The sequence below is a fragment of the Micropterus salmoides genome, unplaced genomic scaffold (genome assembly GCF_014851395.1).
Source record: "Micropterus salmoides isolate LMB-PRFRI ecotype aquatic unplaced genomic scaffold, ASM1485139v1 Ms_hic_scaffold_14, whole genome shotgun sequence".
NCBI classification, from domain to species: Eukaryota; Metazoa; Chordata; class Actinopteri; order Centrarchiformes; family Centrarchidae; genus Micropterus; species Micropterus salmoides.
The window spans coordinates 21,974,645-21,997,714 of record NW_024040485.1 but is presented as its reverse complement, the minus strand read 5'-3'; the positions used below and the strand labels follow the sequence as shown (position 1 = coordinate 21,997,714).

At 40.6% G+C, this 23,070-nt stretch overlaps 2 protein-coding genes across 3 annotated transcripts; both read left to right on the top strand.

Moving 5' to 3' along the window:
• Positions 1 to 5: 5 nt before the first annotated feature.
• Positions 6 to 13,401, top strand: gk5 (glycerol kinase 5). Of its 2 annotated transcripts, none has more exons than XM_038718393.1 (17): positions 6 to 120; positions 430 to 742; positions 1,341 to 1,434; positions 2,128 to 2,203; positions 2,369 to 2,462; positions 2,639 to 2,770; positions 4,697 to 4,772; positions 5,079 to 5,140; positions 5,232 to 5,305; positions 6,337 to 6,397; positions 6,852 to 6,978; positions 7,235 to 7,339; positions 7,735 to 7,829; positions 8,371 to 8,474; positions 8,570 to 8,626; positions 10,595 to 10,728; positions 11,425 to 13,401. In XM_038718393.1, the coding sequence occupies exons 2-17, from the start codon at positions 617 to 619 to the stop codon at positions 11,598 to 11,600; spliced, it is 1,593 nt and encodes a 530-aa protein (XP_038574321.1). In that variant the 5' UTR covers positions 6 to 120; positions 430 to 616; the 3' UTR covers positions 11,601 to 13,401. The 2 variants fall into 2 exon arrangements, with proteins under 2 accessions (XP_038574321.1, XP_038574322.1); XM_038718394.1 differs by having other exon boundaries at positions 10,595 to 10,724; positions 11,425 to 11,595.
• Positions 13,402 to 15,050: 1,649 nt separating this feature from the next.
• atp1b3a (ATPase Na+/K+ transporting subunit beta 3a) lies at positions 15,051 to 20,087 on the top strand. The gene is made up of 7 exons (XM_038718395.1): positions 15,051 to 15,412; positions 16,651 to 16,779; positions 17,104 to 17,202; positions 17,328 to 17,521; positions 17,722 to 17,772; positions 18,329 to 18,415; positions 18,504 to 20,087. Exons 1-7 carry the CDS (start codon positions 15,301 to 15,303, stop codon positions 18,669 to 18,671), a joined length of 840 nt encoding a protein of 279 aa, XP_038574323.1. The 5' UTR covers positions 15,051 to 15,300; the 3' UTR covers positions 18,672 to 20,087.
• Positions 20,088 to 23,070: the final 2,983 nt, after the last annotated feature.

Below are 23,070 nucleotides of genomic sequence, written 5' to 3'. Positions count from 1 at the left end.
CGCATGAGCATGTTGTGCTACGGGTGCCCATGAGGTGTTAAGCTTTATGTGATTCAACGACTTTCTCCTCCTAAATAGACACTTCATTGTGTGGACTTCACTGCTATGAGCACAGATTTGGTACATATTGGGTAACGATTAATGTTTACAGAGAACAGGCACATTGGGAGGTTTTTTTTGTCTTTTTTAACGTACAAACCGCTCAAATTTTTGAAAGCTATTTAGCTAATTCGCATAATTGAACGCTGGGGTTGGTCAACTACTTGTGTGTTTCAGCTCACCAGCAGGCTCGAGTACAGAAACCTACTTTGAATATAGCTGGCTTTCAATTTCCTCGTAGAATAATTCCCTGAACCTCTTTGTGTTTTACACAGTGTGTATTTTCGGTCGGCATGAGGCCTAAACTGTAACTCAGCATTGTGTTGACAGGAACAGGTAGAACTGGAATTGGGCATCGTCCGAAGGTCAGGTTACAGCCTCAACACGACAACTCACCAGGTGCTGATAAGGTACTATAGGGTCACACCATCCATTCAGGCTGTAAACAAGACCAATGTGAGCTGACCATGGAGGACGTGGGACCGATCTGAGGAATAATAGCACAACGTTTTCTACAATGGGGACTCAGAGGAACGGTTTCAAGAAGGAAAGCTTTATCTTATCCGTGGACGTTGGTACAACGACAATCAGATGTCACGTCTATGATAAAGTGGCAAAAGTCCGAGGATCATGCTCCACCAAGGTATTCATCTTATTTTCGCTGTCCTTTAGACCAGTGGTTCTCAAACTTTTTAAAGTCAAGGACCCCCCTAAACTGACACAAATTAGACCAAGGACCTCAATTTGATAAGATTTTGTCCCAAGGACAAGGATAGGATTTTTGCTTTTAGAGGTTTTATTACAAGTATATGAAACCTATGACCAAACCAGTCATATATTATGTCATTGCGTTACTTATGGATGGACTTATAGTGAAAATAAATAACTTCCTTTTTTGCTGGTGACCCCCTGGGGACCTCACTTTGAGAACCACTTCTTTAGACATTATGTTTTCTTTAAGACATTCTCTATACTACTGCATCCTTTGTGCTCTGCTCACTGCACTATTGTCTCAATCTGTCTAGATTGTTTTTGTTTATAGTTTGTGTATATATGTGTGATTTTATTATTGTATCATCGTATTATTATTGCAATGTACAATCCTGAGTCAAATTCCTTGTATGTGTACACATACCTGGCAAATAAAACCGATTCTGATTCAGATTCTCTATATGATGTTGGTTATATAAATCATTTTGAGAGTGAACTTTTTTTTTTTATTCTGGTACTTCTTTTTCCAGGTTGTTTCCTTGTATCCAGATATAGGACATGTGGAGATGGACCCAGAAGCACTATGGAAAGGGTTTATCACTGTGGTTAAGGGAGCTGTGCAAGGTACAGTTGCACTCTGTTACTAATGTTGCATCTATTCACATGCATGCTAAGATTAGACCGTATGAGATACATTTTACACAGTAGGCACACCCTATGACAGATGACATAATTTCTGATGAATCACTGTTTATGATGCAAAATTTGTCAACATTTCCATTTTGGTCTGGTGTGTCTTGGTTTCTGGAAGCAAAATATTGATAGATGTACACCAAGATGCCAGTTCTTCAGGTACACCTGGCTACTGTACATTCAGTGCAATCCAATTAGCTGCACTGACATAAAAAACAGCCTTAATGAGCGCATCATACTCATTTTGTTAAGATTCTGTCAGAAATGTATCGATTTAACTCTGTTTGTTTTCAAGGTTGAATTCTGTGCTGTTGTGTTATTGGATTACAGTATCAAGTATTTATTTTATTTTTTTTGGAATACATTAGAAACACTTTGGTATGCTGGTATTAAAATCCCTTGCATGCAAATGTGAACCGCTGACTAGACCGAAGTGATTATTTCACCATTGAAACACTCTGGTGGCTTTGTAAAGACAGGTATTAGGCCCAGAGCAGGACAGTGATTTAGATGGGCCATTTCTCTTTGTACAAAATAATCCCTGTGTGTGAGTCCCAGTTTCAAATTTTTTCCCCAAATATTCTCACACTTTTTTGTGTGCGTGTTGCTGTACTCATGATGTAGATGCAGGAGTTCAAATGCACCAGATGGAGGCCCTTGGCATCTCCACTCAACGAGGTACCTTCACAACATGGGACAGGTAAAATTAATACAATTAATCAAATGGCTTTTCCATCGATAAATACATACAAAAAGTCTACATGACTTGTTTGCAGACTTGAAGAGAACCATGGCAGCACACCTTTATTCGCATAGTTCTCCATCATCTCAGGTTCATTTCACTTCCTCGCTTTCACTTTGACAGGAACACTGGGGTTCCTTTCCATAACTTCATCAGCTGGCAGGATCAGAGGGCTGCAGACCTGGTGAATTCCTGGAACAAATCCTACACAATAAAGGTGAGTCTTTGACTGCTTTGCATCTTTACCTTTCATGTACTTTTACTGAATACATTTGGATATGTATCCTTAAAAAACGCGTTTGATCATGAGCAAACCTCAGGATCAGTGCTGGATATCATGTCCCTTCATACAGTATGGCTCTGATTGTATTTACCTCCCATGTCCAACATTAGGCAATCCATGGTGTGTCAAAGGTACACTACTTCCTGACCAGGCAGAAGCGTTCGCTTGCAGCAAGTCTTATTGTCTTCTCCTCTCAACATGTTACCTTCCGCCTCGTCTGGGCCCTAACACACTACAAGCAGGTGAGTGTGTGTGTGTGTGTGTGTGTGTGTGTGTGTGTGTGGCTTTGATGACCTGCTTTGTAGACACACAGGAAAAGTGTTTGAATGGAGTTGAGGCAGTTTTTACAGTGAAAAAATTTAATTGCAAAATGCATATAATATCAATGGATTACACGCTCATCCTTTCAGTAATTGTGGTCATTTTCAGAATGAACTTCCTGTTATACGAATAACCCTGGTGCAAAGCATACCCCATCAGGTTCATTATAAAAACGCAAACTGGGAGAGCCTGTTTTATCAGAACAGGCAAGCTATCAGACTCTTTAACTCTAATTCATCCGCAGCACTGCTCCAGCGATGATAGTTTATTTCTGTTCCATTTTTCATAATGGATTCTGTATTAATGTACACTGCTCAAAAAAAATAAAGGGAACACTAAAATAACACATCCTAGATCTGAATGAATTAATCTCATTAAATACTCCTTTCTTTACATAGTTGAATGTGCTGACAACAAAAATCACACAAAAATTATCAATGGAAATCAAATTTATCAACCCGTGGAGGTCTGGATTTGGAGTCACACTCAAAATCAAAGTGGAAAACCACACTACAGGCCGATCCAACTTTGATGTAATGTCCTTAAAACAAGTCAAAATGAGGCTCAGTAGTGTGCGTGGCCTCCACGTGCCTGTATGACCTCCCTACAACGCCTGGGCATGCTCCTGATGAGGTGGCGGATGGTCTCCTGAGGTATCTCCCCCCAGACCTGGACTAAAGCATCCGCCAACTCCTGGACAGTCTGTGGTCCACGTGGCGTTGGTGGATGGAGCGAGACATGATGTCCCAGATGTGCTCAATTGGATTCAGGTCTGGGGAACGGACGGGCCAGTCCATAGCATCGATGCCTTCCTCTTGCAGGAACTGCTGACACACTCCAGCCACATGAGGTCTAGCATTGTCTTGTATTAGGAGGAACCCAGGGCCAACCGCACCAGCATCTGGTCTCACAAGGGGTCTGAGGATCTCATCTTGGTACCTAATGGCAGTCAGGCTAGACTCTGTCACGTCTGTCACATGTGCTCAGTGTGAACCTGCTTTCATCTGTGAAGAGCTCAGGACACCAGTGGCAAATTTGCCAATCTTGCATCCTGCATGGTGTTTGGCTGTAAGGACAACCCCCACCTGTGGACGTCGGGCCCTCATACCACCCTCATGGAGTCAGTTTCTGACCGTTTGAGCAGACACATGCACATTTGTGGCCTGCTGGAGGTCATTTTGCAGGGCTCTGGCAGTGCTCCTCCTGCTGCTCCTTGCACAAAGGCGGAGGTAGCGGTGCTGCTGCTGGGTTGTTGCCCTCCTACGGCCTCCTCCACGTCTCCTGATGTACTGGCCTGTCTCCTGGTAGCGCCTCCGTGCTCTGGACACTACGCTGACAGACACAGCAAACCTTCTTGCCACAGCTCGCACTGATGTGCCATCCTGGATGAGCTGCACTACCTGAGCCACTTGTGTGGGTTGTAGACTCCGTCTCATGCTACCACTAGAGTGAAAGCACCGCCAGCATTCAAAAGTGACCAAAACATCAGCCAGGAAGCATAGGAACTGAGAAAGTGGTCTGTGGTCACCATCTGCAGAACCACTCCTTTATTGGGGGTGTAATTGCCTACAATTTCCATCTGTTGTCTATTCCATTTGCACAACAGCATGTGAAATTGATTGTCAATCAGTGTTGCTTCCTAAGTGGACAGTTTGATTTCACCGGAGTGTGATTGACTTGGAGTTACGTTGTGCTGTTTAAGTGTTCCATTTATTTTTTTGAGCAGTGTATATTGTATGCTATGCTGCAGAAGGGAGTTACAAAACTCAATTTCACTCTATAACCTGTTGTGACAAAACCTACCTACCTACCTACCTACTCATTCCATTCATTCTTACTTCTATCAGGTTCGTCAAGCAGTAAATGAAGGCAACTGCTGCTTTGGAACAATAGACACCTGGCTCCTGTTCAAACTCACAAAAGGTGGGTTTGGCATGTGAAGCTTATGTTAAGCTGATGCGAATGTGTCCCTATGAGCACAACTTCTTTTGAAAACCGTCCAGTGGATTGCATTTCCTACATTGTCTAACAGGATTTTAAGACCTAGACAGAATGTCCTTTGTGTTTTCAACCCTATTGCATAATTGATTGGCTGAAATTCTTAAGAAATTTTTGAGCTAACTCCTGTGGGAGAGGGGAAGTTGAGAATTTAACCGGGAGCTCATACAAGTTTTCTGCAGAAGGGGATTTTTTTGATTACATTTATTTATGTCACGTAATCTGTTGCAGGACTCGTCCATGCCACAGACTACTCTAATGCCAGTTCAACAGGAATTTTCGACTCCTATCAGGTCTGGTGTGTGTAATGTTTATTTATTGTTTCTTTGATTTGGTTTGGGGATTTTTTTGTCTCATATTACTATCATGTGACTTTTTTCACAGATGTGTTGGAGTGGGTTTCTCTGCTCTCTTCTTTCTCTCCCTCTGTCTATTTTCCCCACAGTAGAAAATACAGGGTGAGTCAACCATTTCTTTCAATTTCCAACTAGCACTTGAATCATATCTTAAGTCAGTAAAAGCACTTTAATATAAAAGCAAATATTTTTATCGCATTCACCCCAAGTGTACTTTTCTCAATATAGTCAGTTACCCAGATGTCAGAAGAAACCGCACTTTCAGTCAGTGTTTCCTAATCAGGGAATCCACACTAGTGGTTGCGAGATGGTTTGATATAGGAAATAAGAAAACAAAATGCTACAGAATCATTCTGCTACACAAAATTATGTTGTTTTTTTGGACCGTTGTTGCCTCTTCGGGCAACTAAATCATTCTTCATAACTTTACATGTTCCCTGTGACGAGGGGTCACAAATACATATTGCTTCATATTAAGAAGAAAGTTAAAATCCACTGTTAAAGTGAATATAAAATTCAGTCAATTAAATGAAACACCAATCATAACATTTTCATACATTTGAAAATGTCTGACTGGACAAGTCAGATTTATTTAGGTCATTACAAAACCCCAAAAAAGCAAACTTCTGTCTGCATAAGAGATAACATAATGTCAAAATGAATGCATTTACTGAAAATGGGGTTGGTGATGGAGCAGTGGATAAGACGCATGCCTTTGGTGTTTGAATCCACTGTGAGACACTAATGTGTCCATGAGCAAAACACTTAACCCCTAGTTGCTCCAGAGGCGTGCAAACTCTGACAAATATAGCAATTGTAAGTTGCTTTGGATAAAACCGTCAGCTAAATGAATAAATGTAATGTAAAATGTCCACTTTATGAGTATTATTCCGCTACTGATTACAACTTTTGTAATCTTTACAATTATGTAAATGTGACATTTTTATTTAAACCTTCCAGTCATTTTAACACCTGTATGTTGTTTTAATGTCACTGTAGAGCACACCACCTCAGCATAGATGTTGTATAGTTGTCATTCCAAATCTGCACTGCCTGCACTCAGCCATTGGGGAACTGACGAAAAGTGTTGTAGATGATGCATTGTCTCTGGTTTCTCCCTCACGGTGCACTAGGCAAGACTTTGGTTCCACAGACCCATCCATCTTCGGCGTGCCCATTCCCATCATGGCAGTGGTGAGTTGTTAAGGTCTTGTTGTGTCACAGTCTCTGTTATCTGTTTGATTATGATTAAAAACGTTCTTTGAATCCTTCTGATTCCATTTATGCCAGCGTGTCCCAATTTGATAGCACTGCCATTAAGCTGTAAAAAGTATTTAGTTAATTAGCAGCAGGTGGACATGTGGCTTGTGGCTTGTGTCTCACTCAGTCAGAGCAGAATATTGACAAATTTAATAGAATAAAATAAATACTTAACTCCATACCCACAAATTAATTTTCATTCATTTGCTCATAACTACAGTATGGTAGAGGTTAAGAGTATACGCAAATCAGTTAATAGATACAGGAGGTTAACATGAAAAGTAATATAGCCAAACTTGAATTGTCCTTCATTAGACACCATAGGGGTTTTAGACATTTCCTCTCTTGCTCAGATGAGACTAAACCTTCTTCTCTCCCTATACCATAGATGGCAGACCAGCAGGCAGCCATGTTTGGAGAGTGCTGCTTTGACGTAGGTGATGTCAAGATCACCATGGGCACGGGCACCTTCATGGACATCAACACCGGGAGTAAACCACATACGTCCATGGCAGGTAAGACAAAAGACTTGCACATAAAGATTATTAGATCTGGTAGCACTGGTTAGATCATCTAGTAGAGCACTCGCACCATTTACAAGGCCCTTTGCCTCATGTCATCCCCTCTCTCCCCACATATCCGGTCTCTCTCTCTTCAGCTGTTCTATCAAATAAAGTAATAAAATAAATAAATAATGATAATAAAAAAAAGATACTTAGAACCACATTTGTCCATACAGGCACGTTACTAGCCATTGTTTCCCCTCTGTAGGCCTGTATCCTCTGGTGGGGTGGAAGATTGGCTCAGAAGTGGTGTATCTGGCGGAGGGCAATGGAGCAGACACAGGCACTGCCATCAAATGGGCACAAAAGCTTGGTGAGTGATGAGTATGCAGTAGATCTGAAAGTAGCACGAAAATGCATCTGGCACAGTAGTTGAAAGGTTTTATAACACTTTTAAGGTTAAAAAACCCCAATGCTGGAATTGAAAGTTATCCATGTTTAAGAGAAAATCCTCCTTACACTGAATATGTTAGCGACTGACAGATTCAGATTGTGTGTGTGTGTGTGTGTGTGTGTGTGTGTGTGTGTGTGTGTGTGTGTGTGTGTGTGTGTGTGTGTGTGTGTGTGTGTGTGTGTGTGTGTGTGTGTGTGTGTGTGTGTGTGTGTGTGTGTGTGTGTGTGTGTGTGTGTGTGTGTGTGTGTGTGTGTGTGTGTGTGTGTGTGTGTGTGTGTGTGTGTGTGTGTGTGTGTGTGTGTGTGTGGTTACAGAGCTCTTCACTGACGTCCAAGAGACCAGCGCCATGGCTTACAGTGTCAGTGACTCAGACGGAGTGTATTTCGTCCCTTCCTTCAGTGGCCTGCAGGTACAGTAGATGTTCATGTGTATCTGTGTCAAAGAAAAATGTGTTTACTTTTATATACAGTTAGTATTTGGTTTAATGTGTAATCAACCATATGATAACATATGGTTATCATATGGTTAAATACATACATAACCACGTGTCTTCACTGTAGCACATATAATTTGATTTTTAACCAAGACAGGCATTGATTTACTTTTCTGTTTTTCATTTTGTCTGTCTATAACATGGTTATGTGTCTCTTTTTTTCTCTGCCCTCCATTGTGACCTGGCCTTTGTAAGTGTGTGTGTCCTGTATATATATTTTTTGGTTTTTACATTTATATGCAAAGTTTTCTAATGGTTTTATAATCAAGAGCTATACACAGTAACCTTGTAAAACAGTATAGCTGCACTCTTGCTGACCAGAGGCTGTTGAGTTTCACTTTAAAGCAAAAGGCATGAGGACTATATTGTTCATTTTTTAAAACCTTTTTTTTAATGAGGTCTGTTTTTTACTTACGGACATTTGACACGTTTGTATTTATACTGTATTTATCCAAAGGCTCCTCTGAATGATCCCAAAGCTTGTGCTTCCCTCATGGGCCTCAAACCTACCACCACTAAAGGTCATCTGGTCCGGGCCATTCTGGAGTCTGTTGCCTTCAGGTGAGTCCTTTTTTGAAGAGGTTGGTTCTGTTTAAACTCCTTTCTTATTAATGCTAACTGATAGTGTTTTCATGTACTGTTGTTATTCTGTGCAGAAACCAGCAGCTATTTGAGACAATGAGGGAAACTCACATTCCTATCACAAAGATCAGGTACCATTTTAATTTATTTTTGTTACTTTATTTGTGATTATGTGTAATTCAAGACCATGATCACATGGTATGGAGCACAAACAGAACATACAATTAGAAAAATACAATGGCACACCGCATGGCTAAAGTACAACAAATGTTACTTAAACAAAGTAAGGAAACTTTCATAAAGGCACCTAGTTCACAAATAATTTTTGACTTATATGATTAATAACTAAATTAAATTAAACATAGATGGGTGTTCTACATTCAAACCAAATATGATACTTGTCTTACAAATGGTTGTCATTACAAAGATTGAGGATATCTGGTTTCTATCCAGCCCTTTATACCCTCCAGTGACCTTAGGAATTCAGGAGTTGTTCACTGTAAAATTACAAATAGCCTGACTGTACTTTTGGTTTTCATACAACAGATACTTTTCCAGATTAAGCGCTTGTTTAAATTCTACATAAATATCACATTATACTGACTTTGACACTTTTACCTAAGCTGATCCTTCACCCTCTGTTTAACAGTTATAATTTTGTAATTATAATTGTAAATATAATTTTCTCTCAGATATTCTCCAATATGATATAAATGGCATCTTTCACCTATTTTAAGCCATCTATCATCCCTATCCAGAATATGAATGATAAGTGACTTATAATTGCTATATATAAGTATTCTGATATGTCAGAGGTTGCACACTTCTGGTGCAACTAGAGGTTAAGTGTCTTGCTCAGGGATACATTTGTGGATGTGTCACAGTGGGAATCACCCACACCAGAGGCATGTGTCTTGTGCACTGCGTCATCTCCACCCCCACACAACACAATTTGTACATAGAGAGCCTAAGTCACTGACTTCTGCTTCCAGCTCATGGGACCTTATTTTGGAAAAAAATATGTACGGTAGTCAATGGCGAGAGACAACTTATCTTTTTATCCCGTTAGAATTGAACCCTGAATTACACAAATGATGTTGGTCAATTTAAAATATAATTTTCCAAGTCAAGAAAGTCGCATTTTGTTGTAAAACAGTAAAGTTACATGTCGTTTTGTGTGAAACCTCAATATACTTCACCAACATGTTAGCGCGGTAAAGCTAGCTAACGTTCATTGCTTTCTTGCTACTAGCTAGATAATGTAGCTATGTTCCACACAGAAATATATCTCACCTGATGTGTTTAATCCAACGACTCCTGGCTCTTTTATCACATCATCCTCTCATGTAAGTGTTTTGATGTTAACTTCAGTAACGTTAGCTTCAGTCATTGACAGAGAAAGTTACGACGTCACATACACGACTTTTGGGTTTGTGGTCTTTGTAATTATCTTTTAACTCTACAAAGATCATATGTGTAATTCAGGTAAATTCAAACGGGATCAAAATATTTATATCCTGCCATTGACTACCGTACAATATTTTTCCAAAATAAGGTCCCATGGTGATCCACCGGAAGGGGAGGGACTTAGGCTCTCTGTAGTTGTCCCTGGATTCGTGGCTATAACAACCATAACATCCAGGAAGAACACCAACATAATGGGTGATGAGATAAATGCCACAACACAGTGATTCCACACATGTAGTATCAGAGAAACTCGCATCCCAGTGTTTTTTAAACCCAGGAACACACTAAGATACTTTACTTTTTGTTCTCACACAGCACTACCCTACCTGCTACTAAATAAATAGTCTGTGGTTGTAGTTATTTACGTTTACTGTAAAGATTGGACATCAACTCTAGAATTTGTCTCACAGCCCTTTTGATATCCCAACTTACAGTGCAATATCTGATTGTAGGTTCTGGACTTTAGCCAGCACACTGTGTGTAACAGAGTGGGGGCTTGTGTTCCTTGCCTCTACTAATGCAGTTCAGTTTTATTGGCAATGCATTATGGGTGTATGTTTCTATGATACTGATGCTGTTAAATTGAGTTGCAGTATAATTGAGTGCTCTTTCTTACTCTCTTTCTGTCTCAGGGTGGATGGTGGTGTTTCATCAAATGACTTCGTCATGCAGCTGACTGCAGACCTGTTTGGCAGAAAGATAGCCAGAACCCAACACCGTGAAATGTCATGTTTAGGGGCTGCTTTTGTCGCTGGACTTGGAGTGGGTATGCAGAGTTGCAGGTCTTTTAGGCTATCACAACCAGCTGTGTGAAGCTGTGGGTCTTTAAAGAGGCTACTCAGCAGAAACTTGTAAAGAATTTGAATAGCAGCTTTGTCAAGCAGTTAGACACAAACACTTCAATGTTTCTCTTTACTTTCACTTTCTGTCTTTGTTTTTTACCTAAAAATATTACAACACTTGGTCATGACATCGAGTTTCATTTGAAAGGTAATGATCAAAAGTCCTATTTTTATTCTTGGCACTGGCAGAAGCAGCAAACTGAAAGGCTGTTCTTTGTTACATAACCTGTTTTCCATTTAATTATTCACATTATGTAATTAGATTGTTATACATTAGTCAGTGCTTAATCAAATCAAACACAGAAGATGGATTTGTTCTTGTTGTTTTAATGGGCCAAAAGCAGGTGGTGCTGATGACCGAATAATCATGTGAATCAAGTGGCTGAGAAACATTAGTTCTTAGTGGATCAGTAACTAATAGTTTTGGGTGATATGTAAAAAAAAAAACAAAAAAAAAAAAAAACGTTGAATTGCATTGTGTTTAGGGGCATAGACTCAACTGTATCACTCAAAGTGCTGAATCCTGTGTGTATCTGATTTCCTGTGTTGTATATGGGTAATATTAAAAGGGGTTTGTGTTCATGTTTTTTACTTAAGTCTTCCTCTGACTTCAACTGCAGGCTTCTGGAGGACCAGGGAAGAGCTGAAGAAGCTGCAGAGTACCGACGAGATGTTCTTGCCCCGAGGAGGAGCACCCAAGGAGGGTGCTGGCGGCCCAAGTCAGCAATACATCCCTGTCATCCACAGCTGGGAGGGAGCTCTCAGACGCTCCATGAATTGGTACAACAAGCCATGACACTGGATGCGCACACATGGACATCCAGGGTTATACCAAAGGAGATGATGATTTTTGAGTACATGTAGGGTTAGCACAGGTCTGGAAAGTCCTTAAAAGTGCTTGGAGTCTTGTGAACTCCATCATCTCAAATCTGTCGGATTCACGCCAACAGCCACCTTCACAGCCTTGAATTGTTGCCCACATACTGAAGTTACCATATCTTTTTATAAGTTCTTCACATCAGATTTTTAACATTCCAGATCTCAAGCCACCGGTGCCTTTTCATGTTACAGCATTTTATTCAGATGGAAAAATAGTTGTACATTTTCCCACATGGGGGTGCTAATGACTGACTTTAGAGCTTTTTAATTTATGAACTGGCCATAGCAACCACATGCCATGTGTTAGTAAGGAGCCACAGATTCAAATTATTGATATCAGATTCGCACTTGATAGTCTGTGAGGGGGGAAAAAAAGGACTTCTTCCATGACGCCTCAGAATTTAAAGCGCTCTAAATAGGAAGCAGTATGTCATGTTTTTACGTGCCTTTTTTTGTTGTTGTTGATCAAACTGTATTTTCATGTTGTCATTTTAAAAAAATGTCAGTCGAAAACATGTAGTCACACATGTTGCCTTTCTGGAGTAGCTTCGTTTTTGTAATCATTACTTATTGCTGCACGCTTCCACAGTGCTTAAACGTATCTTCAAGACTAAATACAGTTATTAAATGCAATGATGATGTTGTTGAAATGTGACTGGAACAAAAACAAATTGTACATGTTTTGCTCTGTTTAAGGGAATCCTGGATATGTATACTATATACTGGATTTTAGCATTTCAGCACCTCATTGTCAGAAATGCTAGTCGCTCCTCTGATGCAACACAGGCAATGAACTGAGTATAAGAAGTATTTTTAAAGGCTTATGTGTCAGATTAGGGATTCAGAGTTTTAGCTTTGCTGTAATAGCTGACATATCTTGATGAAGTCACAGATTAGCACCTTCATGCGCTGTTGTTTAGGAACAAGTTGATCAGGGATATTGAGCTGCAATTAATCGATTAGTTGTCGACTATTAAATTGTTAAGAAAAAAAAGTCAAAAGGCTCTGATTCCAGCTTCTTAAATGTGAATACTTTCTGGTTTCTTTACTCTTCTATGACAGTAAACTTGATATCTGGGTTGTAGACAAAACAAGGCATTTGAAGATGTTTAAATAGACCAAACAACTAATCGATTAATCAACAATGAAAAGAATTGTTAGTTGCAGCCCTACAGGGATAGAAATAGGAACTGAAACAGAATGAAGACACATAGAAATATGTATTGAGTGTTATTGCTTGTTGTGTAGTCATTATTTTAGTTATTAGTTGTTTATGGTTGAATTGTTAAATGGGGGACAACCATGTTGATGTCATATGATGAAGTTTGACTCAAATCGTTTACCTGACTTGATGAATTATGTCACAAATGACTAAGAAAATGTAAACTGTGAATCTTATTCTAGATGTGTTCTACTTGCTGGGTATTGTTCAATGCTTTCACCTTTCATAATACTGCAATATTCTTACTACATATATTTAAAGGTTTGTTATGCAAAGAGACACAATGTATAATGCAAAAAATTAACACCTCAGATCAAAATGGCATTCCAGATCGTCACGTGTGTGATTTTCTAACACTTGTACTTGTTCTTGAATGGCAAATGTCATCCCAAGCTGCTGGGAAATGACAAACAATACATTTATGTGATCATACATTGGCATTAAAAGTGCTTTGTATGATGTGAAAGGGCTAATATTAAAAACCGAAATGATCAGCTGTCGTTTGTGGTGATTTGAGGGTCTTGTGCATACAGTAGGTGTCACCGACACGGTGCGTGAACAGATGCCGCCTGAAGGGTTTTACTTCCACATGGACTCAGGGGAAATGCTGTTGTCTTGTGCCTGGGGAATTATCAGATACACAGGCTGTTAGATGAGTGGAGGGATTGCTTCCCCCTGATGTGACCGCTGTGAGGGTTGCTATGGTAGCTTGCGGATGGAGTGACTGAGAACAAATGACAAATGGGGTGTGTTTTCCTGCTCATGGTGCTGGTATGGTGAAGGGGGCGCTAATTGAGTGCTCAGAAAGGGACAATGGGAGGATTGTGTGTTTGTCCCCTCAGAGGAAGAGCAGAAGTGAGTTTTGTGTACGTTGCATAGATCCATACCGGACCCCCACACATAAACACTTCCTCTACCCTAGCTGTCAATCTCAGCACTCACTCAAACATGGGCAGTTTTTTTGCCAGTGGGGTTTGGCTTGGCAGTGGGATGCCTTCACAGAGAAAAATGTGCTAGAGTGAGTGAGACAGACAGGACTAGTCCATGAATCAGTGCTGCCTGCTCTCACACTAATCAGTGAAGTGTGTGTGTGTGTGTGCGTGTGCTAGTATTGTACTTGCTGCAGCATTGTATGAGTTGTGGTGGACCCTGGCTTGCAACAAATTAAATCTGACAGCAGGAACTGGATGCAATGCGACCACCGCTCCAGTCCCCCTCCCCCATACGATCTGAACCCTGTATGAGGGTCATTATATAACTAACTAACTCTCTCTCTCTCTCTCTCTCTCTCTCTCTCTCTCTCTCTGTCTCTGTGACACACTGGGGTTGTTCCATGGTGTGTCAGGGGGTTGGAAGTTAAGCTTTTGTCTTTTTGTTTTTTTGTTCCTGTCAGTGTCTCAGCTTCTCCCCCTGCTGCCCAGCATGACATAGTCTACATGTGTACAGACTGGCAAAGCAGAGACTTGAATATAAGTAACATGAAATACATTTGTTACGCAGGTGTAGCTGATGTATTTATATGAATATGAAACGACGCTGGGATAAGACGTTCTGTTAAGGTTAACACATCTGTTAACAGTCCTTAATTCTCTCTCTCTCTCGCTCTCTTTTATACACACACTCTACTTTCAGTAGTTCTCAATTGCCATAGCAACAAGGATTGGCAAATGCTCCAAATATCTATGCAGTCTACCAGTCACATATGCTGATCACTGGCATTATTAAATTGTATAGAAGCTATGTTTGTGAGTATGTCCACTAAACCAGAGCTTGGCAGTGCATCGGCTGTTGTCAATACACTCCTATAGGATTGGTTTGGTGACTCGCATACCTCCAGAAGAGCTGTGGTGAATCTATATTAAATCAGGATGATAAATAGGGCGAAGCCACTCACTTTGAGTCCTAAAATACTGAGGTTTCACACTGAAAGTGTTCTTGTTTTGCTGACGGATTCCACAGCCTGTACACACTCATGTAAAATGGAGATCCCAGACTGTTCCCAAAACGCATGTAGCCATTATAATATAATTGATCAGAAGAAAGATAGTGTGCGCTCTATTTATAATTTGTGCGCGTAACGGTGCGTCTCAGCGCGTCTCTCGTTCATTAGCCAATGCACATCCATCTGGTCGCACTGCATCAGCTGCCACGACGGGGCTTGTGTGGACGTCACAGATCCCCCCTCCTTTCCTTTCCTCACCTTCCCCTTCTCGTTTTCTTTTTTTTTTTGTTCCGCCAGAGCATCTCTCTCCTTCTCTCTCTACACCGCCCACTCCACTCACCGCCGCCTCGCCGGCTTCTTCGCCTCACTACATCGCCCGCTGCCCTTTGCTGCCTTTTTTTAGGGAGAAGAAACCGTGCATTTTGGAACCAAACAAAATATATAAATACCACCATGGCGAGTACCGAGGATAAACCTGCCAACAAGGAGAATGCGTCCAGCTGGAAGGACTCCTTCTACAACCCGAGGACCGGGGAGCTGATGGGTCGCACGGCCAGCAGCTGGGGTAAGGATCCCCGTTACACAGCAGGCAATTAGTAGATGTGCTTTGACATTCACGGGGCTTATACCTAACCTGGTGTCTTCCTCTACGCATTTTCAGAACATTCATAGATGTGTACCTTTTGAATATATTGCCTGCTACATATTTCTGCGCATGGGTCGATTAAAATGACTGCCATATAGATCTTGGATTAGCGGAGGAGCCATCATTGGCCTACATGAAGGTGTAAAGGAGAAGCCTCTACCAAGAGGCTCACCAAGATGATGATGCTATCAAAGGTGTGCGCCAGTCTCTCTTTGCTGCATAGGCAGAAATAACCAACCAGGTGATGATCAATCCCAACAGCAGAGAATTCTTTATTAATATTTATCATCTGCATTTATTAGGATTACCAGGAGATTGTGTTCACAGTGAAGACCCCAGCTGATAAAACCCCCCAGTGCCTGATCATATTTGAGGAGTGTGCTACAGCATTCCCGGGCTGAATCCATGGCTGATCAGGCCATACATTTTATGTAATGATTCCCCAGTTATTTCCAGAGTGAGGTAGTAACACACCACCCTTTCTCCAGCAGCCAGCTCCTATAGGCTAGCGCACGGCTGTCAGGCTGCCTGGGCCCCTGTGCTGCTGTGCAGTGGGATGCTCCGTTGCAGTTGCATGGCCGCCCACATTAGCATGCCTGTCAAGGTCAAATGGGATTCCCTCTCTCCTCTTTCTCTCTCTTTCACACACTAGGCAGGTGCATTGTGGGATACTGTTGGAGAGGAATGAGAGAAAGGGGGGTGTACAACAGGAAGCTGAGGGGTCCATCCCCTTTTTTCCTTCTTTTTTGTCAACTTAGAGGGCATCTGTGCTGTGCAAGCTGGATGGTGGTGAACCATTTTGAGTCAGATGTTTCCATAACTGTACCCTGCATTGGATAAATGAGGCTTCAGATGCTTTGAGCACAGCAGCGTCAGCCAAGCATCTTGTGTGATTTGAAAACTGAGGGGTCTCCAGTCAAACTATGGCCTCAGATTTGTCAGCAGTGAGTAGCATTCCCCCCCTTCCCCCGATCCAAAATGGTTTCTCTCAAAGGGACTGTACACTCAAATGACAATTTCCCTCAGTCTGCAGATGAGGAAAGATGTGGAGAATAAGAAGGCTCACAGTTAATTATACATGACCACTCTCTGTCTTTTTCCCTCATTATGTCTGCTCTCTCTTTCTATCCTCTTTCTGTTTCTCTAACTTCCTCCAGCCCTCATCCTGTTGTTCTACCTGGTTTTCTACTGTTTCCTGGCTGGTATGTTTGCCCTGACCATGTGGGTGATGCTGCTCACTCTGGATGACTATGTGCCAAAGTACCGAGACCGTGTTCCCTATCCAGGTAAGTGTCTCTCAACGGCAAGTACATGGGCAGGAACACGGCTTTCAGCTACCGTAACTGGCAGCATTTCTCTTTGAGGCATTCATTATTCATACTCCCACCAATGAGATGCTGTCACAATAATGTGCTACATTACAGATGCTTTTTGTATTGATCTGTTTTGAAGTCTCTTCCTGTGTGATATCAGCAGTGGAGCTTGTCTGAGAATGTTTTCTCGCAAGCTGTAATTGGAGACAAATCCCGATGATGACTGTGCATTAGTTTCTCCTGTTGGGATCATTTGTTACTTTACTATATTTACTTCGCTTTGTGTCTTTGTTGCAGGATTGGTGATTCGTCCCAATTCATTGGATATCACATTCAATAAATCTGACCCGCTGAAGTATGCAGATTATGTCCAACACCTGGAGTCCTTCCTGCAAAGTAAGTGCACTTCTCCCAGATAAAGACATAAATTAATATTAAAACAGATTCCACTGTCTTTTTCCAATGGATCTTTCCATTTACCTGAATGTATCTCTGTTCATCTCCGTTTCTCTCCATCTCAGGATATAATGATACAGAGCAGGAGAAGAACGAGGAGTGCCCACAAGGAGAGTATTTCATGCAGGATGACAGCGAGGACATGACGAAGAAAGCTTGTCGCTTCAAGAGGGGCGTCCTGAGTCTCTGCTCTGGCCTCTCTGACACCAACTTTGGCTACTCTGAGGGAAAACCCTGCGTGCTGCTGAAGATGAACAGGGTAAAACCCACTTTACTCCTTTACAAATTCACAATTTTGTCTTTCAACCTTTTCTTCCTTCCCACACAGCTTGCATCTCCATTGGTTTAGTCGCTTGCTGTCACTTCCCAAAATGAATTGATTAATTTCCAGTTTTGGTTCCACACATGCAGCAGCCTTTCTACACAGTCTCAACCTCTCCTGTTTCCCTCACCTCTTAGATCATCGGCCTGAAACCTCGTGGGGATCCCTATATCAACTGCACAGTAAAAGTAAACACACATTTTTCCATGCTATACTGTACATGTGCTACTTGCTTGTATGTGTATTTTTTTTCTTTTCATTTCTTTCACACAAAAAAAGCACTGATGACCATAACAGTCTCAATATTTTCTTTCTGTTAAACTTAATTTAATTTCTTCCTTCTTTTTGTTTGTTTTGTGTCTGATTTCTTTCTGCATGCTGTCACTGACGGCTTTAGGGTAAGATAATATGTAAATTATCAGGATAAGGCCAGTAGGGGTGTTAACACATTTTTATTATGTAACAGTTCATTATGCATGCCTCTAAACCCATCCTAGTGCCATTTTCAAGTCATTTTAATCCTCTAGTCCTTAGCCCTTTTTACAGATTGAAGTGGAACACATCATGTTTTCTACTTCGTTTAAATCTCTTCACTAACAGAGGGTCGTTGATTTTCCCTTTTTTTCCATGTCCTGTCTCATGTGATCTTGAAAAAATGTCTCATTTTACTATTAATTTAACATAATAAAATGCATTTAATTTAATGTAAAATGTACATTGACTAACACGTGTTCGTCTGTGCAGAGAGACAACCCAATCCAAATGCAGTATTTCCCCAGTGAGGGGCGTATTGATAAGATGTATTTCCCCTACTACGGCAAGAAAGCCCATGTAAGTATTCATCCCCTGTCAGATCATGTCCCCTAACGTCCTCACATGGATGTATTATTGACAGATGGCATCTCTTTTCCTGATGCAGGAGACTTACGTGCAGCCCCTGGTGGCAGTGAAGCTGCTGCTCACCAAGGAGGACTACAACAAGGAGCTGTCGGTGGAGTGCAGGGTAGAGGGCTCTGACCTCCGGAACAACGATGAGAGGGATAAGTTCCTGGGCCGCGTTACCTTCAGGATCAAGGTGGTGGAGTAAAAGTGAAGACGGCCAGTAAAAGAGAAACCCGAAGCAGAGGCTGCCAACGTTTGCTAAGGATATATGTTTAAAAATGTAAAAAAATAATAATAATAATAACAAAAACAATGGAAGGAAGTGTCAAATAGGTCACAAAGGCGGCACTTTGGAGATGTGGCCAAACAGTCTGATGAAGTTTGGTTTCCAGTAGGAGAGCCGGTAAAATACAGATATTGATTGTTGCTTTGATGACATTTCTGACCCTTCTTTCCTTCATGATTCCTTGCTGACCTCCTCAAAGCCCCCCAGAACAAGACACAGGCTCTGCTCCTGACCCCCTTCATCCTTTCTTTCACCTGTTGCACTGTTCGTTCATCGCTCAGTTTGTTTTTTCTTAGCATTGATGTGATTAGAAAACTTATAGCCATTGCAACCAAGCCATTTGGAGCAGTTCTGTTATCGCTGATTCAACTTTTTAAAACGTTTTTTAGATCTTCCTGCTATCGGGAAGAGAGTGTTGTTTTCATCTCTCCAAACTGTATGATCGACATTATTATCGCTGGCGTTGAGAGGATTTTTATCTTGCTGTATAGTACAATTGAGAAAGTAGAACATTTCATACATCTCCAGAGTATTCACATTATCACACCACAGAGACTTCATAGGAACGTTCGTTGATAATCAAGTATAGCCACTGTATCCCTGTATATGAAATGCCAATTACAAAGTCCCTTTCTACATATAAATACATTGTGATCCTTACCATATTTAGGGAATTATAGATAGATCTTTGTGTTGTGGTCTGCATAGCCACAACCCAGTCTTGTGCCGTCTGTCTGTCTGCATGTCCGTCTGTCTGTCTGCCCGTCTTCCTGTTTACTCACCTCTCCACTGCAATAGCCAACATGTGGGTGAGCCCTCCAGGACTAGATAAGTTGTCTCGCTCCACCTCGCCGGGTGCTGCGCAGTGATGGTGGCTGAGGTGACACACACACACAGAAAGTACAGTGTACAGAGGCGCTGGGAAAGCATTGCAAAATATAAAGAGTTCACTGTAACTATGTACTGTATATCTTTACGTGATCTGTATATCTATCTGGGTCTCAAAGATTGTTAGTTTTCTCTCTTCTTCAGCCTGTTGATCTGATTGTCTGCCAATCTATTACTCTTCAATGTATATATCTACACTATCTACCATATTTACTTAATTCACACTGTATTTTTGTCACAAAACACAATGTCTGTGCACTGTAAAGAAATAATTTAAGCAAAGATTTACAGGAAATTATCTTATTCAAAGCTATGTTTACACAGTCTTAAAAGGAACCCGCATTTGAAAGAACAACTTGTAACATCTCTTCAGGGTGCCTTAAGACCTGATTAAATAAATTGTGGAATAAAAGTGATTTTGAAGAAAAAAACAGATTTACATCTGTATAATTTGTAATCATTTCTTAATTTGGGTTCTAGCTTCTAGGTCCTTTTAATTCAAGTTAAAAAATACAAAAAATGTAAAAATAGCTCAGTACAAGTAAGAGTACTGCATGTTGAATCACATTTTAATAAATCTACAGTATTATTTGTAATATATATTTAAAGTGTCAAAACATTATGTTATATCAATCACAAAACGTTTTTACACACTCGGGGTCCAGATCTTACCCACAGAAATACACAAATACATACCCACATACAAATACGTATTTGTACATGTGTATAAAAAAACTTTTACACAACTAAAAGAAAAGAGATACATAAAAAAGATAACCACTGTCCTACCAGGAGACAATTGTAGCAATGTTAACACATACAGGATTGGCAGTGTGTAGTACTTTAGCCATATGTTTGTCAAACCCAAAATTATTAGATTTCTGAATCATTAAGCTAGCACATGAATTCATATGAGACATTATTAGATTAAAAATGCTGATGCATCAATGTCTGGGCAGCATTTTACTGTAGCTGGTCGAGGTTGAGTTAGTTTTAACTGCTTTACATACAGTCGGCCTGTTTAGTTCAGTTGTTCCCATCCTGGTGTTCATGCCCCCTCCAGGGTTACAAGATACATCTGAGGGGTCATGAGATGGGTTCTGCTGTTACAAATGTGTAGTCAGTTTTGGGATTTTCTACAATCTTTGCTTTTATTTTGTAAAATATTGGAAACTTTGAGTATTGGGCCTCGAAAACAGTTATATAAATGGAACCATCTAAAAAGTTAAGAGGGGAAATATCTCTAGTGGGACTGACATCTGAAATGCGAGGGGTCTTAACCATACACTGCTTTTTGTAAAGGGCCATAAGCCAAAAAGGTTGGGAACCACTGATTTAATCTTTTAAAAATGCACTGTATGTGTGTATATATGTTTTTTTGTATGTAACTGTTAAATCCTAATTTATAATGTATCTTAGTAACTATAGCTGTCAGATAAATGTAGCGCAGTAAAAAGTACAATGTGTTTCCCTAAATGTAGTGGAGTAGAAATATAAAGTAGCACTTAATGTAAATACTCAAGTACAAGTACCTTAAAGTTCTTCAGTTGTTGAGTAATCACTGCTTTTAGTCAGGTTTTTAGCCTGGTACGCAGTATCTCTGTTTCTTATTTACCCAAATTAGCCAAAAACGCTATTTGAATGAATGCATGGAAAATTAAATTACTCAATACACAGGAATTTAAATTCAGACTTGTTTGTGTGCTTCCTAACATGCTAGCTGAGAGAGACCGGGCAGATTTAGAATTAGATTGTTTTGGTAATCTTTTGCCTTCAGTCAGTTGCCACTCAATCACCATCATTGTAGTACAAATCTGCTGCCACACGAGGGAGCTAGAAACAAGACAGGCAGAGCTGCTGGTGACCGTGTGGCTCAAACATGGTGCTGCCAGAGGGGCTGGGCAGCTGCAGAAACTGAGGAGGTTAGTGACGCATTGCCCATCTCTGCATCTTGTGGTATTCCTGATTACAAAAATCGATGTAGACAAATCCACATAATTGAACATGCCATTGGTTTCCACAACAATCTCAAAAGAGTCTCCCCCACTGAGGTCATATCCAATAAACATATTTATATTATATTTATTTATAAATTCATATGCTAAAAATTAGTCTAACAAAAGAGGGACCAACACTTTATTAGCTCAACCCTTTATTCTATTTCTAATGATTTTAAATCACCTGTTTAAGTCTAAGTGAGCCGTTGGTTCTGAGCTGTGTCAGGTGCGTGTTTAGACTATGAGGTAGAATTCAGAATATATCAAGTCAGTTTTAAAAGAAGTCTGATCACGCCTGTCTGCTCTAATTTCACAGCACCTCCATCCATCCAGCTCCCACAGCGCCCGAGGCAGCATCCGCCTTGTCCTTCACTGTCAACAGCAGTCTGAATCCAAGTCCTGCTACATGTGAGATAAGCTCTTGGGGTTTAGCTGCAGCACGAATCCACCTGAGTGCCTACTGAACTCTTGCCGTCCTTGAGTTACAACGCTGTAAACAAGTCTTGGTTGAGACAAAACACAAAAAAACTCATATTTTCATTTGTCTATTTCTTGGACTTATGGTCAAAGAAACTGTAAACTGAAAGTCTGAGCTGGAAAAATCTCCCATTAACGAGTGTATATGTGTTTTATGTGTTGACGTTTAAATCTTTTCCACTAGTATTTTGCAGAGATTTGCTAAAATAAACCATTGGTGGTCTCACTTTCCTCTTTTCAGTACTTGCAAGGAACTGGCCCACTTTTAGACTTGTCTTTTAATAGTATTCATACAGCATTCTCTCTAAAAATCAAATGTCAAAATGTGGCGAAATAAGGTTTCTCAGCTCAGCACTGTAGCTGTAGTTTTCTGCTCAGACCCGTTACTTGACAGTAACATCAAGATGCTTCATTGTCTGAGAGGATTTGGAGCTGATTTAAGCAAAGAAGGCGCAAGGATACATCGCCTGATCAGATAAGAGTTGAACTTGCCCAGCTGTGGTGGCCTGGAGCACAGCCTGGCTGTAGTCAGCATCCAGAAAGGGATTAATGCAACTGATATTTTTAGGTTTTACTCCAGAGTCCTCAGCTGCACTTTCTCTGTGGTTATATATAGCCCATGAGTAACGTGGCACAATTTGAAGCAGTTCTCTGACGCTGGTGGAGAATGTGCTCTTTAAGTGTTGTTGAGCCTCAAGACAACAAATGAGACGAACACATAAATATTCATAATCACAGAAAAGACACGTTAAAAGACATATTTTAATTTGTTCAGTTGATTCGGGATTCAATGAAGTTTCTGCTTTACATCTGACATTTCTAGTAGCAATATTAGTTATATTTACAAGTACATGTAATACATATATTTAAATCATTTTAACATTAACTGTAAAAACTCAACTGTGGAAGATCTGGGACTTTAAAACCTTTAGCAAATAATTACCCTGAGACAAGTA